Raw genomic sequence first — 19,317 nt, 5'->3', positions numbered from 1 at the left:
GAAAGATTATGAAATGTCAAAACCAACACATCATCTCTGGGAAAGGAGAAGAATGATAATTTCAGCAGCGAGAGGTGCTTTGGAAGCAATCCCAAATAGGACGGCAAAACCTCTTAATGAAATTGCTTTACGTGGGGTCACCATAATACACTTGTGAAAAGTGACACTTTCCAACAGTACATCGCCAATTCCTAGATTCTTGAATAGAATCCAAATCACCAATGGTTTAAAACTCTGGTCAGCAATTCCTGGATCATAAACTCATTTATATCCTGTATTTTACCCAGTCATGGGGTCAGTATCTATTTCTATCCGTTGCTGGTCAGCATAATTGGGGGAATTATTTTCCCTCTTGCTCTACTCCCCTCTCCTTTTCTCTTTCTCTTACACACACATATATGCACAAAACACACACTTCAGGATAGGTTTTTGTTCTTTCATGTGTTTCCGCAGCGAGGCAAAAGCCAGGAGAGCTATTTTTTTACGCAATGCAATTGTGTGTGAGCATCCCATGAGCGAGCGTGATCTCTGTGTGTCGCCGCGTGCGCCGGTCTGCGAGCATTTTAATTAAATTCTTTTCAGCAAGCCCAGATCAGAAGGAATCATTAGTCTTTTGTAAACCAGAGGTCTCTGAATTGCATCTTTGAGAAAGCCGAGCTGTTTCCCTTGTTTCCCAGAAGGTAATAGCAGGGGCCGCTCTTGTTTTGTGCTCAAAATTACTGCATTGGATTCGAAGCAGAGTCATTTGGGCCATGATCCTTTTGGCTGGTGCAACTACACTCGGGTGGCTGTCTTTATCTCTAAAACCTCAGCATTAGGAGGAACCTCCTGACAGTAAGGGCTGTTCGACAGTATACACTCCCTCAATGGAGGTTTTGGGGGAGTCTCCTTCCTTGGAGGTCTTTAAACAGAGGCTGGATGGCCATTATTATTATTATTATTATTATTATTATTATTATTATTATTATTCCTTTATTTATAAAGTGCTGTAAATTTACACAGCGCTGTACATACAACTATTATTATTATTATTATTATTATTATTATTAACCTTTATTTATATAGCGCTGTAAAATCTTTTTAATTCGACGGTTCCCTGCCCTCAGGCTTACAATCTAAAAAGACAAGACACAAAAGGAGAAGGGAGTGATGGTGGGGAATGGGATCAGGTTCCAGCAGTTCTTCTCCACCTCCGAGGCCTGGACCAAGGCAGATGGACTGGAGGAAGGGCTTGGCTTCTTAATGGATGGTTAAAAGGAGGCTTCCCGGGTCAGAGAGGGGCTCACCTCTGGGAATGCTTCTCTAAACAATATAGTCTTTAACTCAGTTTTGAAACTGGGTAGAGAAGTGATGAGGTGCGCATGTGGGGGAAGAAGGTTCCAGGAGTAAGGGGCAGCAAGCGAGAAGGGACGAATTTGGGAGGGGGCAGTGGTAGTCTTACACTGTGACAGGAGACACTGACTACCAGAGCGGAGGGTGCGAGTAGGAATGTAAGGAGAAAGAAGGTCAGAGAAGTAAGGAGGGGCCAACCCATGGAGGGCTTTGAAAGTCAGTAACAAAAGCTTGTACCGGATGCGGAAGGGGAGCCAATGAAGGGAGGAGAAAAGAGGAGAAACATGGTCAAAGCGGCGAGCGGATGTGACAATACGGGCGGCTGAATACTGGACAGAGATTAAAGGATGGAGGTGAGAAAGAGGAAGCCCTGTCAGAAGGAGGTTACAATAATCTAGTTGCGAAACCACTAGGGCATGGACCAGAGTCTTGGCAGTAGAGGCTGAGAGGAATGGACGGATCTTGGCAATGTTGTGGAGAAAGAATCTACAGGCCTTGGCGGTGGCCTGGATCTGGGGAATAAATGACAGAGAAGAGTAAAAAATGAAGCCAAGACTGTGGGCTTGATGAACCAGTTGAATAGAAGTGTCATCGACAGAAACAGAAAAGGAATAATGAAGGGTGGGTTTAGGGGAAAAGACAAGAAGCTCAGTCTTAGACATGTTGAGCTTCAGGTGCTGAAGCCGCATCCACTGAGAGATGGGAGTTCCTGCATGTCAGAATGAGGACTGACTGACCCTTAAGGTCTCTTCCAACTCTACAATTCTATGATTCTATGATCTTCAGGAGAAGACCTCCTCTACATAACTGCCTTCTTAAAACAGCTTCACTGGATACTGGTTTGTTTCCCAGGAACAACTCAAAGTGCTGGTCTTGACCTATAAGGCTATCTACAGCTCAGGTGCAGACTGTCTGAAAGACAGTATCTCCTTCTATGAATCTGCCAACACTCCCAGGATCTTCAATGAAAGGCGTTCTCTCCATCCCACCACCATCACAGGCTTCCTTGGTGAGGGTTCAAGAGACAGGGCCTTCTTGGTGGAAAGGAACTCCCTTCTACAAGAGACTAGCCTGGCCTCCTCTCTGTTTTGCCTTCACCAGCAGGCAAATATATTTCTTTTTGAAACAGGCTTTTAGTCTATAAGTTTGCTCTTGTTAACTGCCTTTGAGTTGACTTGGACTTATGGCGACTGTGTGGATGTACAGATGAGACATCTCCATTCCTCTCTATCCTAAACGCCCTGCAGGTTCTAGCCCATGTCCTCTCTGATTGAGTCCAACCATCTGGCATGTGGTCTTCCTCTCCTTCTACCCTCTCCTTTTCTTAGCATTATTGCCTTTTCCAAGGAGTCTTGCCTTCTCATGATGTGGCCGAAGTATGACAACCTCAGTTTAAGCATCTTGGCTTCCAGGAAGCATTCAGGCTTGATCTCTTCTAAACCCATTTGTTTGTCTTTTTGGCCATCCACCATACTCTCAGCACCCTTCTCCAGCACCACATCTCCAATGAATTGATTTTCTTATCTGCTCTCTTCACTGTCCATCTCTCACATCTGTAGATGGTGGTGGGGAATACAATGGATTGGACTTTTCTAACTCTAGTGCTTAGTTGCATACCTTTACCCTTCAGGATCTTGTCTAGTTCCTTCATGATTGCCCTTCCGATTCCTAATCTTCTTATTCCTTGGCTGCCAGTCTCCATTCTAATAAATGTTTGATCCAAGTTACGGAAAGTCTGTAACTGTTCCAATTTCCTCATTGTCTAGGTTCAATTTATGTAGATCCTCCATGGTTGTTATTTTTGTTTTCTTCATTATCAGCAACAAGCCTCCCTTTTGTCTTTTGTACTTGACTTCCCTTAGTAATTGTTCCAAGTCCATGTTTTTCGCTAATATTATGGTATCATCAGCATGTCTTAGACTGCTGATGTTCCTTCCTCCTGTTTTTACTCCTTCCTCTGAGTCTAAACCTGCCCTTCATATGATGTTTTCTGCATACAAGTTGAACAGATAGAGTGATAAAATGCAGCCTTGCCCGACTCCTTCCCCAGTTGGGATCCATTCTGTTTCTCCATATTCTGCCTCTTGTCCTAAGTGCAGATTTCTCATCAGGACTATCAAACATAGTAGCATTCCCATATCTCTGAGAGTGTTCCACAGCTTTTCATGATCTATTCAGTCAAAGGCTTTGCTATAGATGATCCTTGCTGTGTGTCCTAGTCTCTGGAGCAGCAGAAATCAAGCTTGCTGCATCTTCAGCATGACATCCCTTCAAATATTTAAATAGTGCTGTCATATCATCCCTTAACCTTCTCTTCCCCAGCTATAACTACCCAGCTCCCTAAGCTGCTCCTCATGAGCTTGGTGGGTTTCCAGACCTTATGACATTTTAGTGGTCTTCCTCTGGACATGCTTCAGTTTCTCAACATCCTTTTTGAATTGTGATGCTCAAGAACTGGATACAGTGTTATTCCAGGTGAGACCTCACCAAAGCAGAACAGAGTGCCACTATTATTTCCTTCGATTTGGACACTATACTCCCATTGATGCAGCCTAGGATTGCGTTGATCCATCCATCTGTTGTGCCATCTTCCTCTTTTCCTCCTGCCTTCCACTTTACCAAGTACTGCCATGTTTTCTCAAGGTCTGCTCAAAGAACAACAGCCTCAACTTGCATCATTTTGTCTTCAGCAGAACTGAGGCTCAATTTCTTCTCCAGCGAATGATGGTCTTTTGGGGTAGTTCATAGTATCTGCGGAACTTTCCCACACTGTATTTCAAAAGAGTTGGTTTTCTTCCTTTCATGTTTCTTCATTGTCCATCTTTTATATCCATACATAGAAATATGCTACAGACAATCCTAACCTTGATATTTCATCTTGTTCCTTCACGGCTGCCTTTCCACATCTTGCTCTCCTTCTGCTTTCTTGACTACAGTCTCCATTTTGATTCAGGACGGAGCCGAGGTACAGGACATCTTTAACAATTTTGGTGTCTTAATCACTCACTTCAGAGTTATGTAAATCCCCCACAGTCATTATTTTTGTGTTCTTAATGTTCAGCTGTAGCCCAGCTTTTGCATTTCCTTCCTTGGCTTGCTTCAGTAGCCGCTCCAATTGTCTGTGCAATTTTCTGCCAGCAACAAGGTCTCACCTGCGTATCTTAAATTATCGACGTTTCATCCTCCAATTTTCATATGCCCTTTTGAATCCCAATTCCAGCATTCAGCCCCAAAAATAGGTCTCATAAAACGCACCTGTAAAACCTGGGGCCCATTCACACTGCAGAATTATAGCACCATTATTTCACTTTAAAGTGGAATAATAGTGCTAAAATGCAATCCTGGAGGCTTTAGTTTGAGGAAGCCACTAAAGTTCTCTGGCTGAGAATTTTAAATGTCCATCAGTAGGACTGAACCATAGCAGTTAAAGCAGAATAATAGCACTATAATTATATAGTCTGGGTAGGTCCCTGGAATCACTCCTTTAAAACTGCCCCCCTCATTTTCCTTCCACTCCTGGGCAAACTTTCCCAAAATCCTATCCCTCTTCTTGACAGACCTTACTGAAACCGTCCTGCTCATTTCCTAGCAACTCTGATATAGAAATAATTAATAATGACAATTGCTTACTAATACTGTGCCAGTTAATTACCAAAGGTCTCTCTGCCTCTCCCTGAGCCATTTCTTGTCTAATTAGTTGGTTTTGCAAAACTCAGAAAACACTCTATAGGTTGAGTCTCCCTTATCTGGGATTCCAAAATACTCCAAAACTCAAAATTGGCCATATGTGTGGCTGGGATACTAACACTTTTTGCTTTTTGACGGTTCAGTGTACGGAAATTTCATTAGATGCACAAAATTATTAAAATTATTATGTATAAAATTACCTTCGGGCCATGTTTGTAAGGTGTGTATGAAACATTAATGAATTCTGTGTTTGTATTGGGTCCCTGCTCCAAGATATCTCATGATGTAAGTGCAAATATTCCAAAATCTCCCCCCCAAAATAAATCCAAAGTCCAAAACTTTACTGATGGGACAATGACAGGATCACCGCAATGTCATCTGAAAGTCCTTCCCGTGATCATGTAGGAAGGATGAGACAAGGACATGAAAAGGACGGAACAAGGATGTCCAGTTGCCCAGTCTGAGAACACAAACCAAGGAATTCAAACTAGAGAAAAAGAGATTCCAGCTCAACATTAGGAGGCTTTTCCTGACAGTAAGTGCTGTTCAACAGAGGAACACACTCCTTCCTCGGAGTGTGGTGGAGTCTCCCTGCTTGGAGGGCTTTAAACAGAGGCTGGATGGCCATCTGTCAGAGATGCTTTGATTTGGATTTCCTGCATGGCAGAATGCGGTTGGACTGGATGGCCCTTGGGGTCTATTCCAACTCTAGGATTCTACGATTCTATCTTTATTTTGAACAGAAGCTGGATGGACATATGTCAGAGAGAGTGATTGGATAGTACCTTCCTGCAGAGCAGAATGGGGTAGGACTGGATGGCCCTGGGGAGGGTCCCTTCCAAGATTATGATTCCATGTATTCCTGCGTGGTGGAAGGGGGTTGGACTGGATGGCCCAGGGGGTCCCTTCCAACACTATGAGTCTATGATTCTATCTCAACCTTAGCAAGAGCTTCCTGACATTAAGAGCTGTTCAACAGTAGATGATGCTGCTGCCTCGGAGGGTGGTGGAGTCTCCTTCTTTGGAAGGCTTTAAACAGAGGCTGGGTGGCCATCTGTCACAGGGAGGGCTTTGATCGAGAGTTCCTGCATGGCAGAATGGGGTTGGACTGGATGGCCCTTGGGGGTCTCTTCCAGCTCTCTGATTCTGTGATTCTGTGTGTTTGCTGTAGGAGAGAAGCTAATTATAAATGGGACTTCAATTCCTCTCTCAGACAGGGACAGCTTGGCTTTAATTAACCCTGCCTCTGTTTCGGAGGAGAGATTAATCGCTTTTCCAAGACACTGCCAGCCTCGGTTTCCATGCAGACAGCCTTTCCCCTCCTGGTGTCTTCAAGGTGTGTTGGACTAGAACTCCCCAAAACCCATAGGTCACAGAGCCTTAGTCCAACACACCCAGATGGCCCCAGTTTGAAGAAGGCCACTCTGTTTCTCGGAGGTAAAACTGCAGCCTGTTTTTAAGCTCAAAAATCCACCAAACAGTGGTATCTTGTTAGCCAACCAAAATGCACAATATCCACGTTGCAAACTTTTGAAGCATTCAACATGGATATTGTGCATTTTGGTTGGTAATAGAGGTATCACTGTTTGGTGAATTCTTGATGTTATTGGATTTGCTCTATGGCCAACATGGCTGGATGTTTTTAAGCTGTTCAATATCAATGCCCTTCCATCACTCCCTGCATGATGGAATGGTACAAATGTTCCTTACAAACCATTTGAATGGAAAGGAAAGAACCACAATCTAGTATGGTTTCCAAGGAAGGATAAGGCGGTCATGTACCACACCTGGAATCCTGTGTCCGGTTCTGAGCACTTCCAGACGGATATGGGGAAAAAGCTGGAAGGTTTCCAGAGAAGAGTGGCCTAGATGACCAACAGTCATGAGCAGTGCCATGGTAGCCATATTTATGGATCTGAAGGGATGTCATGTAGACCAGGTTTGTTTTTCTGCTGCTCCAAAGATTAGGACACGAATCAATGGATTCAAATTACAAGAAAAAAAATTCCAACTAAACATTATTATTATTATTATTATTATTATTATTATTATTATTTCTTTAAGACCTGTTTGACAGTAGAATAGATTGCCTTGGAGGGTGGTAGACTCTCCATCTTTGGAGGTCTTTAAATAGAGGCTGGATGGTCATGTCTCAGGAGTGCTTTAAATTGGGTCTCCCTGTATAGTTTAACAAGACGACATGTGAAAGGGATCAAGGAGTCCTAATAGACCACATTGAACATGAGTCAACAATGTGATGCAGTAGCTAAAAAGTCCAATGTGATTTTAGGCTGCATCAATAGATGTATACTGTCTAGATTGAGGGAGGTAATAGTGCCACTCTATTTTGCTTTTGTCAGACCTCACCTGAAACATCCCTGTGTCCAGTTCTGGGCCCCACAATTCAGATGTTGAGAAGCTGGAGCATGTCCAGAGGAGGGCGACCAAAATGGTGAAGGGTCTGGAAACTATGTCCTATGAGAAAAGACTTAGGGAGCTGGGTGTTTTTAGCCTGGAGATGAGAAGGTTAAGAGATGATATGATAGCCCTGTTTAAGTATTTGAAGGGATGTCCTATTGAGGAGGAAATAAGCTTGTTTTCTGCTGCTCCAAAGAATACATTGAGCAATGGATGCAAACTACAGGAAAAGAGATTCCACCTCAAGATTAGGAGGAACCTGCTGATAGGAATTGCTGTTCAACAGTGGAACACACTCCATTGGAGAAGGATGGAGTCTCCTCCTTTGAAGGTTTTTAAACAGAGTCTGGATGGCCACCCGTCAGGGATGCTTTGATTGAGAGTTCCTGCATGGCAGAAGGGGGTTGGACTGGATGGCTCTTTACTCCAGACCTTGGGAAAGTTACTATTAGAACTACAACTCCCATCCTTGTCCCCCAATTTGAAAGAAGCTCAAAGAGCTCTGCTAATATTATTTTTTCTGGGAGAAGAATTAGTAGCTATGGGTGATGGTAGGGCCTTTTTTGTGTTAGCTCCAGAAATAATAATAATAATAATAATAATAATAATAATAATAATAATATAAAGAAGAAGAGGAGGAGGAGGAAGAATTTTTTTTACCATGGACTCTCTCCTCCAGCCCCACATCTCAAATTAGTTTATTTTCTTCCCAGCCGCATTCCTCACTTTCCAGATTTCACACCCAACTGTACAAATCAGAAACATGATGGCAAGCACAATCCTGACTTCAGCATTCAATGATATATCTTTACCTGGCTTTGAGGATTTTGCCTTGTTCCTTCATAGCTTCCCCTTCCAAATCCTAGCTTTCTTCTGAAATCTTGACTGCAGTTTTCATTTTGTTTCAGGACAAGGCATGGGATATCTTTGACCATTTGGATGTCTTTATTACTCATTTCAAAGTCATATAAATCCCCAGTGGCCATTAGTTTTGTGTTCTTTATATTGATTCTCTTCATATCAGCTTCCTTCACTGCCCAGCTTTCACAACTAAACTTAGAAAGGGGAAATATGGTGCACAGACCATTCTGAATTTACACTCATGCAATTATCAGTGTAACTTGAGACTTGTAGAATTACCTGACTTTTGTGCCATGTGTTTTTGAGCAACCAAATAGGCACATGTATTTGCATTGTGTCTTCATGCATAAAGTGCCTCCGTGTGCACACCCATGTGCAAGGCACAGCCATGCCCAACTCCAGTTCTCCAACCTTCAACTGAATATGACTGATCCCCATTAGACAAAAAAGACCAACCATTTCGACAATGGAGTTTGTTTTCATTTGTGTGTATTTATGGGACTTCTATCTCACCTTTCTCCCAAAATGGGGTTCATGGCAGATTCAAAGCTTACATGTATGTAAGATGCCAAGAGGATTCTGGTTCAGGATTAGTATTAATGTCATTAGCTGTAGACTAAGGCTGTGTTTGCACTGCAGAAATAATCCAGACCTTGCGCCATTTTGGGTGCCCTCTTCTGGACACGCTCTAGCTTGCCTACATCTCTCTTGAATTGTGGTGCCCAGAACTGGACGCAGGATTCCAGTAAAGCTGATGCATTAGCAATAACACATGTCAGTGTCCAGCACCAAAAGAACTGCTGGAGAGGCTTGGGACTGCATCCAGTTCTCACACAAGACAATGTTCATTGGGCATGGATGTGCACATGTGATGCTCATCCATGCATGATATGCCTATTTAAGGACTTATTTTGCATGGCACAACCTACAGAACTCCACTCCCCACCCCTCTTGAAATGCCTCCTTTGCACAACAGTGCAACATTTGATTTGCAGGCATAAGACAATTTACACCTGGATGTATCACCAGTGCTATGCCAGGTACGTGTCTATCCTTCCAAAATGGGAGTTTATGCTCGCTTTTATGAACATAGTATACAACGGTCCCTCCACATTCACTGGCATACATACAATCATAGAGTTGGAAGAGACCACAAGGGCCATGCAGGAACCCCCTTGCCATGCAGGGTTAGGGGTGAAGGACCCCTGTGAATGTGGAAAAACCACAAATAAAAGAAAAACCCTATCCTTTTTACCTGAGAGAATACCTCTCTAGGCATCTCTAGGTCCTCCAGTGCAACTCTGTGGTCAACATCTGCCAGAAGTTGATCATAGAACGATGCTGGAAGACCTACAAATGCCTAGAGAAGTATTTTCTGTAGGAACATCGAGGTTCTCCTGTACAACTCTATGGTCAGCTTCTGGCAGAGTTGCGCAGGAGGACCTAGCAATGCCTAGAAAGAATATATTAATCAAAACCACAGATAATCAAATCCGCTAAAGTCAAAACCGCAAATGTGGAGGGCCAACTGTATCTATTTTGCTACCATCTTGGGTTAATTTATTGTATCAGCTAATCCACATAAGCTTCAGGGGTCCAATTTTAATTGTCCCGTCTGAGAGATGCAACCTTAAGTGGGTTTGCTTCTTTCCAGAGTGGCACAAACCAAAAGAAAGTAAACTATTAAAGAGAGCCTTTCCTTCAAAGTCGGATCGGTTCCTTTCAGTGATCAGGCTCATTTCTCCTTTTATCAGCCGCCTTTCGAAAGCATCTCCCTGTTGGCATGGAAGTTAACATTAGTATGCTGATTGTCAGCGAAGGAAGGGAAAAACAGCTTACTGTGGGAAAGTAATGCTTATGAACATAATTCATCCTTTCCCACATTTATGGGAAGGGAGAAGTGATTCAACAGGGCACTTTCTGAGAAAGTGGTCAACATCAGTTTGCATAAAATTATGCAAATTGCCCAAATACACCAATTCCTCCACGGAAAAGAAAAATGGGTATTTTTGGCTGTAGGGGGAAAACCATGCTTTTGGGGATTAGGAAGTGTGTTTTCTGCACAGAAGGCAACGTTTTGCATGCCCAAAATACACTGTCTCCTTTTCAAGAGTATTGTTTTGTGTGTAGAAAACATGCTTCCTGCCCCCAAAACATGTCTTTCTGTGTGCGTTTCTGCAGCAATGGATTTTGCTCCAACGAAGAACTGCCTGACGTGTAAAGAATTTCATAGCTAGCTTTTTCCTGACCATGATGCCTCCATTTCTCAGCAAGGATTCAAATATGATTGAGTAACCTTCCCATCCCTATTCACTTAGTCCAGAACCTGAAAAGGTTATTTATGGACTATAGCTCACCAATCCCTTTCTGCTACGATGTCTAGAATTGGAAGAAAACTAAGAATGGCAAGGGCAGCTATGAAAGAACTGGATACAATCCTAAAGATTAAAGATGTAGAACTGATCACTAAAGTTAGAATCATACAAGTCACTGTGTTCTCCATCGCCCTGTATGGATGTGAGAACTGAACAGTTAAGAAAGCAGATAGGAAGAAAATCAACGCATTGGAGCTGTGGTGCTGGAGAAGAGTGCTAAGGCTACTGTGGATGACCAAAAATGGGTCCTCTTACAAATGAAGCCGGACATCTCCCTGGAAGCCAAGAGGATCAAACTGAAGCTGTCATAGGCGCGGGACAGGCCGCCTAAAAAGGGCAGCCTGCCGGCGGCCTAATTTCCTCCAGAGGGAAGCCACAGCCACCAAATTTCCCTCCAAAGGAAAAAGAACCCAGAAAAACCGGGTTCTTTTTGCGCCGCAGGGCCGACGTAACAAGTGCACCACTGGCGCACTTGTTACATAAGCACCGCGTGGCAACATGTGAATGCCACTGGTGCTTACGTAACAATAGTGGTGCCCATGTACACGGGGTGCCACCATTGTTATGACACCGTGCCATGTTAGGGTTAGGGACTGTGCAGTCCCTAACCCTAAAATCGGCGCCAGCACAGCACGTTTGTGCAGTCTTTAACGCACCATACTTTGGCCACATCATGAGAAGGCAGGAATCATTAGAAAAGGCAATACAGTCAACCCTCCCTGTCCACAGATTCTGTATTCACGGATTCAACCATCTACAGTTTGAAAATATTACAGTCAGCCCTCTGTTTTTGTGGGGGATCCATTCCAGACACACACCCCAGTGAAAATGGAAACTTTCAGCTATTCAAGCCCCATAGGCTTGAATACAGGTGTGTGCTCTTTAGTGGCTGCGGGCACATGCCCCATTTTAACCCCTCTGTTTACTCCTTGCAAGTAAGCAGAGGTTGTGGATCTGAGATCCACACAAATGGAGGGGCAACTAGTAAACCTTGATTTTACCAGTTTATATAAGGGACACCATTTTATTACCCCATTGTATTTAATGGGACTTGAACACCCAAAGATTTTGGTATCCATCAGAGATATGGAGGCTCCTGAAACCAAACCCCAGCAGATACAAAGGACTGGCTGCAAAATCAAGACCTTTCGCTACTATTTCAAGGCTGGAAAATCTATTTTTTTAAAATATAAATTCCAAAAAGCAAACCTTGATTTTGCCATCTTTTTTAAGGGACACCATTTTACTATGCCATTGTATTTAATGCCTGCATGGTATGGCAAGGAGTTGGACTGGATGGCCCTTGTGGTCTCTTCCAACTCTATGATTCTATGAATCTATGATTGAGACTTGAGCATCCATGAATTTTGGTACCCACAAGTGGGAGGGGTGTGTGTCATGGAACCAAACCCCAGTTGATACCAAGGGCCCATATAATGCTTGGCAAGATAGTAAGATAGTAGGAAAAGAGAAAGACTGCATTCCAGATGGATAGATTCAATCAGGGAAGCCATGGGCCTGTGTCTGGAGAGCACTGGAGGACAAGAGGTCTTGGAGATATCTCATCCACAGGGTCGCCATGAATTGGGGTGGACTTAAAAGTGGCTAAGCCAGCTGGGGTATCCTAGAAGTTGTAGTCCCAAGAAGTAACTGTTCCAAGTTCTCCAGCTTACTGAGTGTATACATGCACCCCATGGTAAATGCTTAATACTCAAACTGTCATCATTACATGCACACCTCAGTTGTGAGCCAGGGTGGCATAGTGGTTTGAGCACTGGAATACAACTCCGGAGAGCAGGGTCTATATCTCCACTTGGCCATTAAAATACACCTTGGACAAGCCACACTCTCTCAGCCTCAAAGAATGGCAGTGGCAATCCCCCTCTAAAGAGACTTGCCAAGAAACCCCTGCAATCGCTTCACCTTAGGGTGAAGCTTCACCTTTAGACTTCTGCCAGGCTAAATTAATTGGGTGCAAACTATTTTTGAAGTCTGAACAAAGTAGACAGCCATTGAAGTAAGCTGAGGACTAAGATGGGAGGAGGAACGAGAAACCAGGACATTTTAAAACCCACTGAAAATGTGGGAAAGAAGAGGATTAATTGGGACTGTCTCTTCCAAACTGCAAACTGCTGTTTTATTGTTGTGTGCCTTCAACTCCTTTACAACTTATGGTGAACCTACAGTGAATCTATCATAGGGTTTTCTTGGCAAGATTTGTTCAGAGGGGGTTGGTCATTGCCTTGCCCTGATGCTGAAAGAGTGTGACTTGCCCAAGGTCATCCAGTGGATTTCCATGGCCGAGCCAAGATTCGAACCCTGGTCTCCAGAGTCATAGTCCAACGCTCAATAGTCCAATGCTGGCTCTCCAAACTGGGACTTCCAAGAATTTATTCAAGAGCAAATCCATTAACGTCCAAACAATGATACCTTTATTGGGCCTTCATTGTTTGGATGTTATTGGGTTTGCTATATGACCAACAGAGCCATATCCCTAGATGATTTTTATTCAAGAACAGTTTTACTCAGAAAGGAAGAAACCAATCAAAACAGACAGAAAGCAAGGATCACACAAGCCAGTCACCCAAGGCAACCTCTACCGCTCTTGCTGCCACCCATCCAGCTGAAGCCGCCCCGGAGGAGATTTAATTGTGTCGCTCATTAGTGACAACGAAGCTGAGAGATAATTAGCTGCCAAAGAACATTAAGCCATTCCGGGAGGTGAGGAGGTTGAGGACTAGGAAGGCCCACCGGATGCTTCGGCTTCATTCTGGAAAGCTGGGCTCGGGGGCCGAAGGGTGGCGTGGCATATCCGTTGTTCTTCGTCATGGCCTGTGGTTTCTTCCAGCTAGCCTACCAGCTAATGGCATCCTTGACGCCCTTAATAAGTCTGAACGACTGTCCGAATTGGACTTAATTGGTGCTGGGAGCAACCCAGTTCCATCACGGCTCACCATGGCATCGGATTTGGAAACTGAGCAGAACTGCAATAGCAACAACAACAGCAACACCAAGTACATTTTTATACCACTTATCAGTGCACTTAAGCACTCCCTAAGCAATTTACAAAGTGTAAACTAATTGCCCCCAACAATCTGCGGACTCATTTTAGCGACCTCCTCGGAAGGATGCAAGCCTGAGTCAGATTCCCTCGGCCAAGGACTTTGCCAGAAGACATTGCAATCCAGAGACTAGAGCTGGAAAAGACTCCAAGGGCCATCCAGTTTAACCCCATTCTGCCATTCACAATCAAAGCATCCCTGATAGATGGCCATCCAGCCTCTGTTTAAGGACCTCCAAAGAAGGAGACTCCTTCACCCTCCAAGGGAATGTCTTCTACTGTTCAACAGCCCTTACTGTCAAGAAGTTCCTCCTAATGTTGAGGTGGAATCTCTTTTCCTATAGTTTGCATTTATTGCCCCATTGTGTCCTATTCTCTGAAGCATCAGAATACAAACTTGCTCCATGTGACACCCTTTCAAATACTTAAAACAGGGCTATCATATCACCCCTTAACCATCTCTTCTCCAGGCTAAACATACCCAGATCCCTAAGTCTTTCCTTTTGTGGTCTCTTCCAACCCTATGATTCTATCATACTTTGGCTAGACTCTGGATTGCAATATCTTCTGGAAATGTCCTTGGCCGAGGGAAGCATGCAACTCTGCTCAGTTTCTAAAATGGTGCATGCTGGGTCGGAGCTTGGAAACATTACCTTTTGGACTATGGCTCCCAGAATCCCCCAGAATCCCCTTGCCAGCTTAATGGCTGGGGGACTGTTGCAGTCCCATAGACAAATTTCCAGAAAGCTGTTGGCATCTCCTGCTGGCTTCTTGATGGAAGGGGCTGATGTTTGTGTCCACTGAGGAGTTGCATTCAGTTCACGGTTTCAAAAACAGAGTTGTGCATGGAATGCAATTGCACCATTAGATGCACAAGTGATCCAAGTGTAGTGGAGTTGTGTTACACAAGCCCTATACTGATACCAATCCAAGATGGGATAACTGGCATGCCCTCCTTGTCCTCTGAAGACTCTGATGAAGAGGCTGAGAGCCCAGGGAACATTCCAGGGCTGCAGCAATGCCAGCAACCCCAGGAGGTGAGCCTGCAGCCAGCACAGGGACTCTGTTTTTGACCACTGCTTTTGTTATAGACACTTCAGTGAGCTAAACTTTCCTTCTGTCCCTGCTTGAGATGCTGAGGTTTCAAAGTAGGAGCTTGGCTAAGAGCAAAACAGGACAGTAGCGAATGGAGATCAGTGGTCAGTGTGCATGACAGATAACCCATTGTGTAGCTGCAGCGCTCAATGCACAAAGGCAGTGCATGGAGGCAGCGCACATTCACATGCTACTCTGTGTACAGTGGGCCCTTGGTATCTGCTGGGGTTTTGTTCCAGGATCCCTTGGGGATACCAACATCCATGGATGCTCAAATCCCATTAAATACAACGGATAGTAATATGGTGTCTCATAGATAAAATGGTATTATCAAGGTTTGCTTTTTGGAATTTATATATTTTTTGAATATTTTCAAGCCATGGATGGTTGAATCTGTGTTTAAAGAATCCATGGATACAGAGGGAAAACAGTACTTCAGTGCACTAAACACAACTCTGCTTACATTGCCACCAACTGGCTGTGGCTATTGTACTTTTCCAAAATTAGTCACTCCACATGAAGAACACAACTTAACAGGATGCCAGCTGAGACATGCATTCACATGAGTTGTACTGAAATGTGTGTGAGATGCAAAAGCACATGCGATGTGCATTTAGACATGCGTTCAGTCACACATTGAGGCATGCAGTCAGTTGTGTGACATTCAACACAAGGGGTGCCTAACATAATCAGAGTATGCATCCATGTGCATGGATTTACACTGCACAACCCCTGTAAAAATCTTGGCCAATGTTGCTGAGTTCTGACCTCATCCCTAACCTGTTCAAAATGTCTTGAGCTTGGGAATTAGCGTGAGGTATGTTTCCATCAAGTGTGTGCCTAGGATGGCAGTTTCACTCCAAAACCCTATAGACTTTTAGCCGAGTATTGTTATACACCAGCAAAATTTGGAATGTGGTGGAGTCTCCTTCCTTGGAGATCTTTAAATAGAGGCTGATGGCCATCTGCTGGGGATGCTTGGATTGAGAATTCCTGCATGGCAGGGGCTTGGACTGGATGACCCTTGGGGTCTCTTCTGACCCTATGATTCTATGAGAGTTACATTTCATCCCACAATTGTGAAACAGATGGTATGGCCATGAGCTCACCTGTTGTGCAATAGCCAATTAGCTCCCCATTCATACAGCCCAAAGTGTTGCAGAGGGACAAGTGTTTGCATTTGCAAAATCATTGGCTACCCAATGACCTCAAGGAAGCTCCATGTGCTGCTTTCCTCTGTAGGGCCCCCAAAGTCTTCACACTTGTGAGAGAGACAATGTCCTCCAATTATTATCAGGAAGAAGGAAAATGCACAGAAGAGAAGGTCTGCATGAGACCTGAGGCAGAAAATGACCACTAAGAAAGAAAAAGAATGGAGGGGTGTCATGTTGAAGATGGAGCAAGCTTGTTTTATGCTGCTCTAGAGAATGGAACAAACAGCAATGGATGCAAACTATAGGAAAAGAGATTCCGCCTAAACATTGGGAAGTTCTTCCTGATGGTAAGAGCTGTTAAAAGGTGAAAAGGCAGAAGGGAAAGAGAAAGAGAAAGAGCACTGTGGTGGGATGTGGGTCACTAACTGGTCCTGTACCCTTGCAGAGCTGGCTGTTCTGCTAGCTGTTATAATTGAATGCTTAATGTCTTTTTATATGCACTTGCCAAGTATATTTTAAAAATATAATGAGAGTTATTATCAATCATTATTATTTCACTTGGTCCAGAGCAGGTTTCATTTTAGCTCTAGCTTCCTGCAGTCTCTAATAGGTATAGTAGGTACAATTTGTCTCCACATGTCGCACTGATAGCAGGTATGGGCCTGTTCTTGATACACACATAAGGAGAGAGCATTGACTCCTTTCCTCCTTTACTGGCAAAATCTCACCCATGTTTCAATATCAAATCTTTGCTGTTAATGTGCAGAGATTTCTCTCTGTCCTACTGATCTTGCTGGCCTTTGGAGGTAAGGGTTGTAGACGTGAGAGAGAGCATCCTTTGGCCAGCACTAGATTCAATTTTGTAAAGCTCCTAGTTTTCATGGCTTTGACAAAGAAAAGTTAACAATCCAAGGGCAAAGCTGTATAAGTTTCTATGTACAGATGGAGTTCTACCAGCATAGTTAACTTTGAATATGGGATGCTAAAGAGGGAGAATGGAGGTGGTTGCAGCTCAAGGGAGTTATCCAGGTTCTTCATTGCTGGCCACTCTAGGCTCTAGCCCAACTTTTAAAGGAGCTCTCCATGGCATTAGGGGGGTGCAAAGGGGTTAAGGCTGCACCGGATGACACCCCAAGTGTTGTGTGACACTGTTGCTCCCCAAACATCTGCCTTTGGGCAGAAATGGCTGTGGGATTTGCCTTTTGTTGTTAACTACCCTCAAGTCGATCTCGACTCATGGTGACATTATGAATGAGACCTCTCCAAGACTCTCTGTCCTCCGCTGCTCTGCTTAATTCCTGCAACCCCATAAAACCATAGTGACCTCCTTAACAGTGTCCATCCATCTGGCCTTGCTCTCTTCCTACTTCTTTTCAACTTTCCTAACATTATTGTCTTTGCCAATGAGTCCTTCCTTCTCATGATGTGTCTGAAGTACGACTGCATCAGTTTGTTCATCTTGGCTTCTTCCAGGGAGGTTTCTGGCTTGATCTGCTCCAGGACCTCTTTGTATGTCCTTACGGCTGCTGTCCATGGGTCATCAGCACTCTTCTCCAGCATCACATCTCAAATGAATGGATTTTATTCCTATCTTCTTTCTTAACTGTCCAGCTCTCACATCCACACGTGGGAATAGGGAATACAATGGCTTGTAGGATTCTAACTTTGCATTTTAAGATCTTTTCTAGTTCTTTCATATCTGTCCTTCCCATTCTTAATCTTCTTCTGATTTTCTGGCTGCATTCCCCATTTCTATCAATGTTTGATCTCAGGTACGGGAATTCTTTTACTATTTCTATTTCTTCATTTTCTAGGTTGAACTTGTGAAGGTCCTCGGTGGTCATTATTTTGGTTTTCTTTATGTTCAGCATTAAGCCTGCCTTTGCACTTTCTTCGTTGATCTTCCTTAGTAGTTGTTCCAGGTCTGGGAGGTTTTCAGTCCTTGAAAGCTTTGAAATGATGCTCAAACCAATGTTCATGTAACAACCCTCCCCCCTGCAATTAATATGTTTGCATCCAATGCTTGTCTGGGTGGATCTGGATGATGGCTTTCTGCTATTTCTCCTTTCAGGAAAGAGTGTATGTGTACCTCTTGGATGGAGAGGCTCGGCTGACCTGCAACGACCCACCGCATGAACTATCCCAGGAAGGGAAGCTCAGGTGAGTGCCACCGATTTTGCTGATATCTGTGGGCAAAGGCAAGATTGTGCGGCTGAAGGGATGATGGAGGAAGAAAGCTGGGAAGGGGTTTTCCTTCTCTTGTAACTCTAGGAGAAACTGGAAAACCAAACCTGGAGAATCAAGGATCCAGCTTCACACAGAGAAAGAAATGCATTCCTACGTTAAGTCGAAGGCTTTCAAGGCTGGCATCCATAGTTTTTTGTGGGGTTTTTGGGCTATGTGGCCATGTTCTAGAAAAGTTTATTCCTAACGTTTCACCAGCATCTGTGGCTGGCATCTTCAGAGAATGCTGGCATAGAAGAGGCGGGGGGGGGGGGGGGTATATATATACTGTGTGACCCTGGGTTGGTAAGAGTGATTTCCATGTTAATCTGTGTATTGTTCTGTTGCAAGGCCTCCAGGTGGGAGGATATGCAAAGAGGAATTGTGTCTGTTTAGTTAGTGATTCATTGTCTTCTGGGAAAAACCATGATCCTGGGTGGTTTTCATTTGCATTTGCTGGGTCTTGATTTTGGGGTTTTCAGGACAGTTGCCAAACTTTGCGCACTTTCAGGGTTTCTACTTTCCTGTTGAAGCTGTCCAGGTGTTTATGGATTTCAATGGCTTCCCTGTGCATTCTGACCTGATAGTTGTTGGCATGGTCCAGAATTTCAGTGTTTTCAAATGCCATTTTATGCCCAGGATGTGTTGCATCTCTAATTAAACAGACACAAATCCTCCTTGCATATCCTCCCCCCCTGAAGCCTTGCCATTCAACAACAGAACAATACACAGGTTAACATGGAAATCACGCCTCCCAACCCAGGGTCACACAGTGTGTGTGTGTGTGTGTGTGTGTGTGTGTGTGTATATATATATATATATATATATATACACATACACACACACTCCAGTCTCTTCCATGCCAGCATTCTCTGAAGATGCCAGCCACAGATGCAGCCGAAACGTCAGGAACAAACGCTTTGACAAACTATCAAAATCTTCCAACAGCTAAAAGTGACATTTACCTGAAGCAGGCTGTTATTTCCAAACCTTCCAAACCTTCACCCCTTCCTTAACAGTATTTGTTCTGTCTTTATCCAAAGATTCTGGTGGAAATAAAAGGAGTTTCTTTGTTATGTTGAGGAGGAAGAATGACAAGAGATAGGAGGTG

At 43.9% G+C, this 19,317-nt stretch overlaps 1 protein-coding gene across 1 annotated transcript in view; it reads left to right on the top strand.

The window, feature by feature from the left end:
- Positions 1–19,317, top strand: part of LOC149320196 (cGMP-dependent 3',5'-cyclic phosphodiesterase-like) — a 396,832-nt gene that overhangs the window by 280,180 nt on the left and 97,335 nt on the right. Inside the window, exon 4 of the mRNA XM_089513124.1 lies at positions 18,055–18,143. Within this exon, the coding sequence (XP_089369250.1) occupies positions 18,055–18,143 (89 nt within the window). The remainder of the gene's footprint in view (positions 1–18,054; positions 18,144–19,317) is intronic.

This window comes from Sceloporus occidentalis, unplaced genomic scaffold, assembly GCF_023333645.1.
Source record: "Sceloporus occidentalis isolate IW3139 unplaced genomic scaffold, rSceOcc1.0.p SCAF_2, whole genome shotgun sequence".
In the NCBI taxonomy this organism is placed as follows: domain Eukaryota; kingdom Metazoa; phylum Chordata; class Lepidosauria; order Squamata; family Phrynosomatidae; genus Sceloporus; species Sceloporus occidentalis.
The sequence above is the reverse complement of the archived record's forward strand: the minus strand, read 5'-3'. Positions and strand labels throughout refer to the sequence as shown.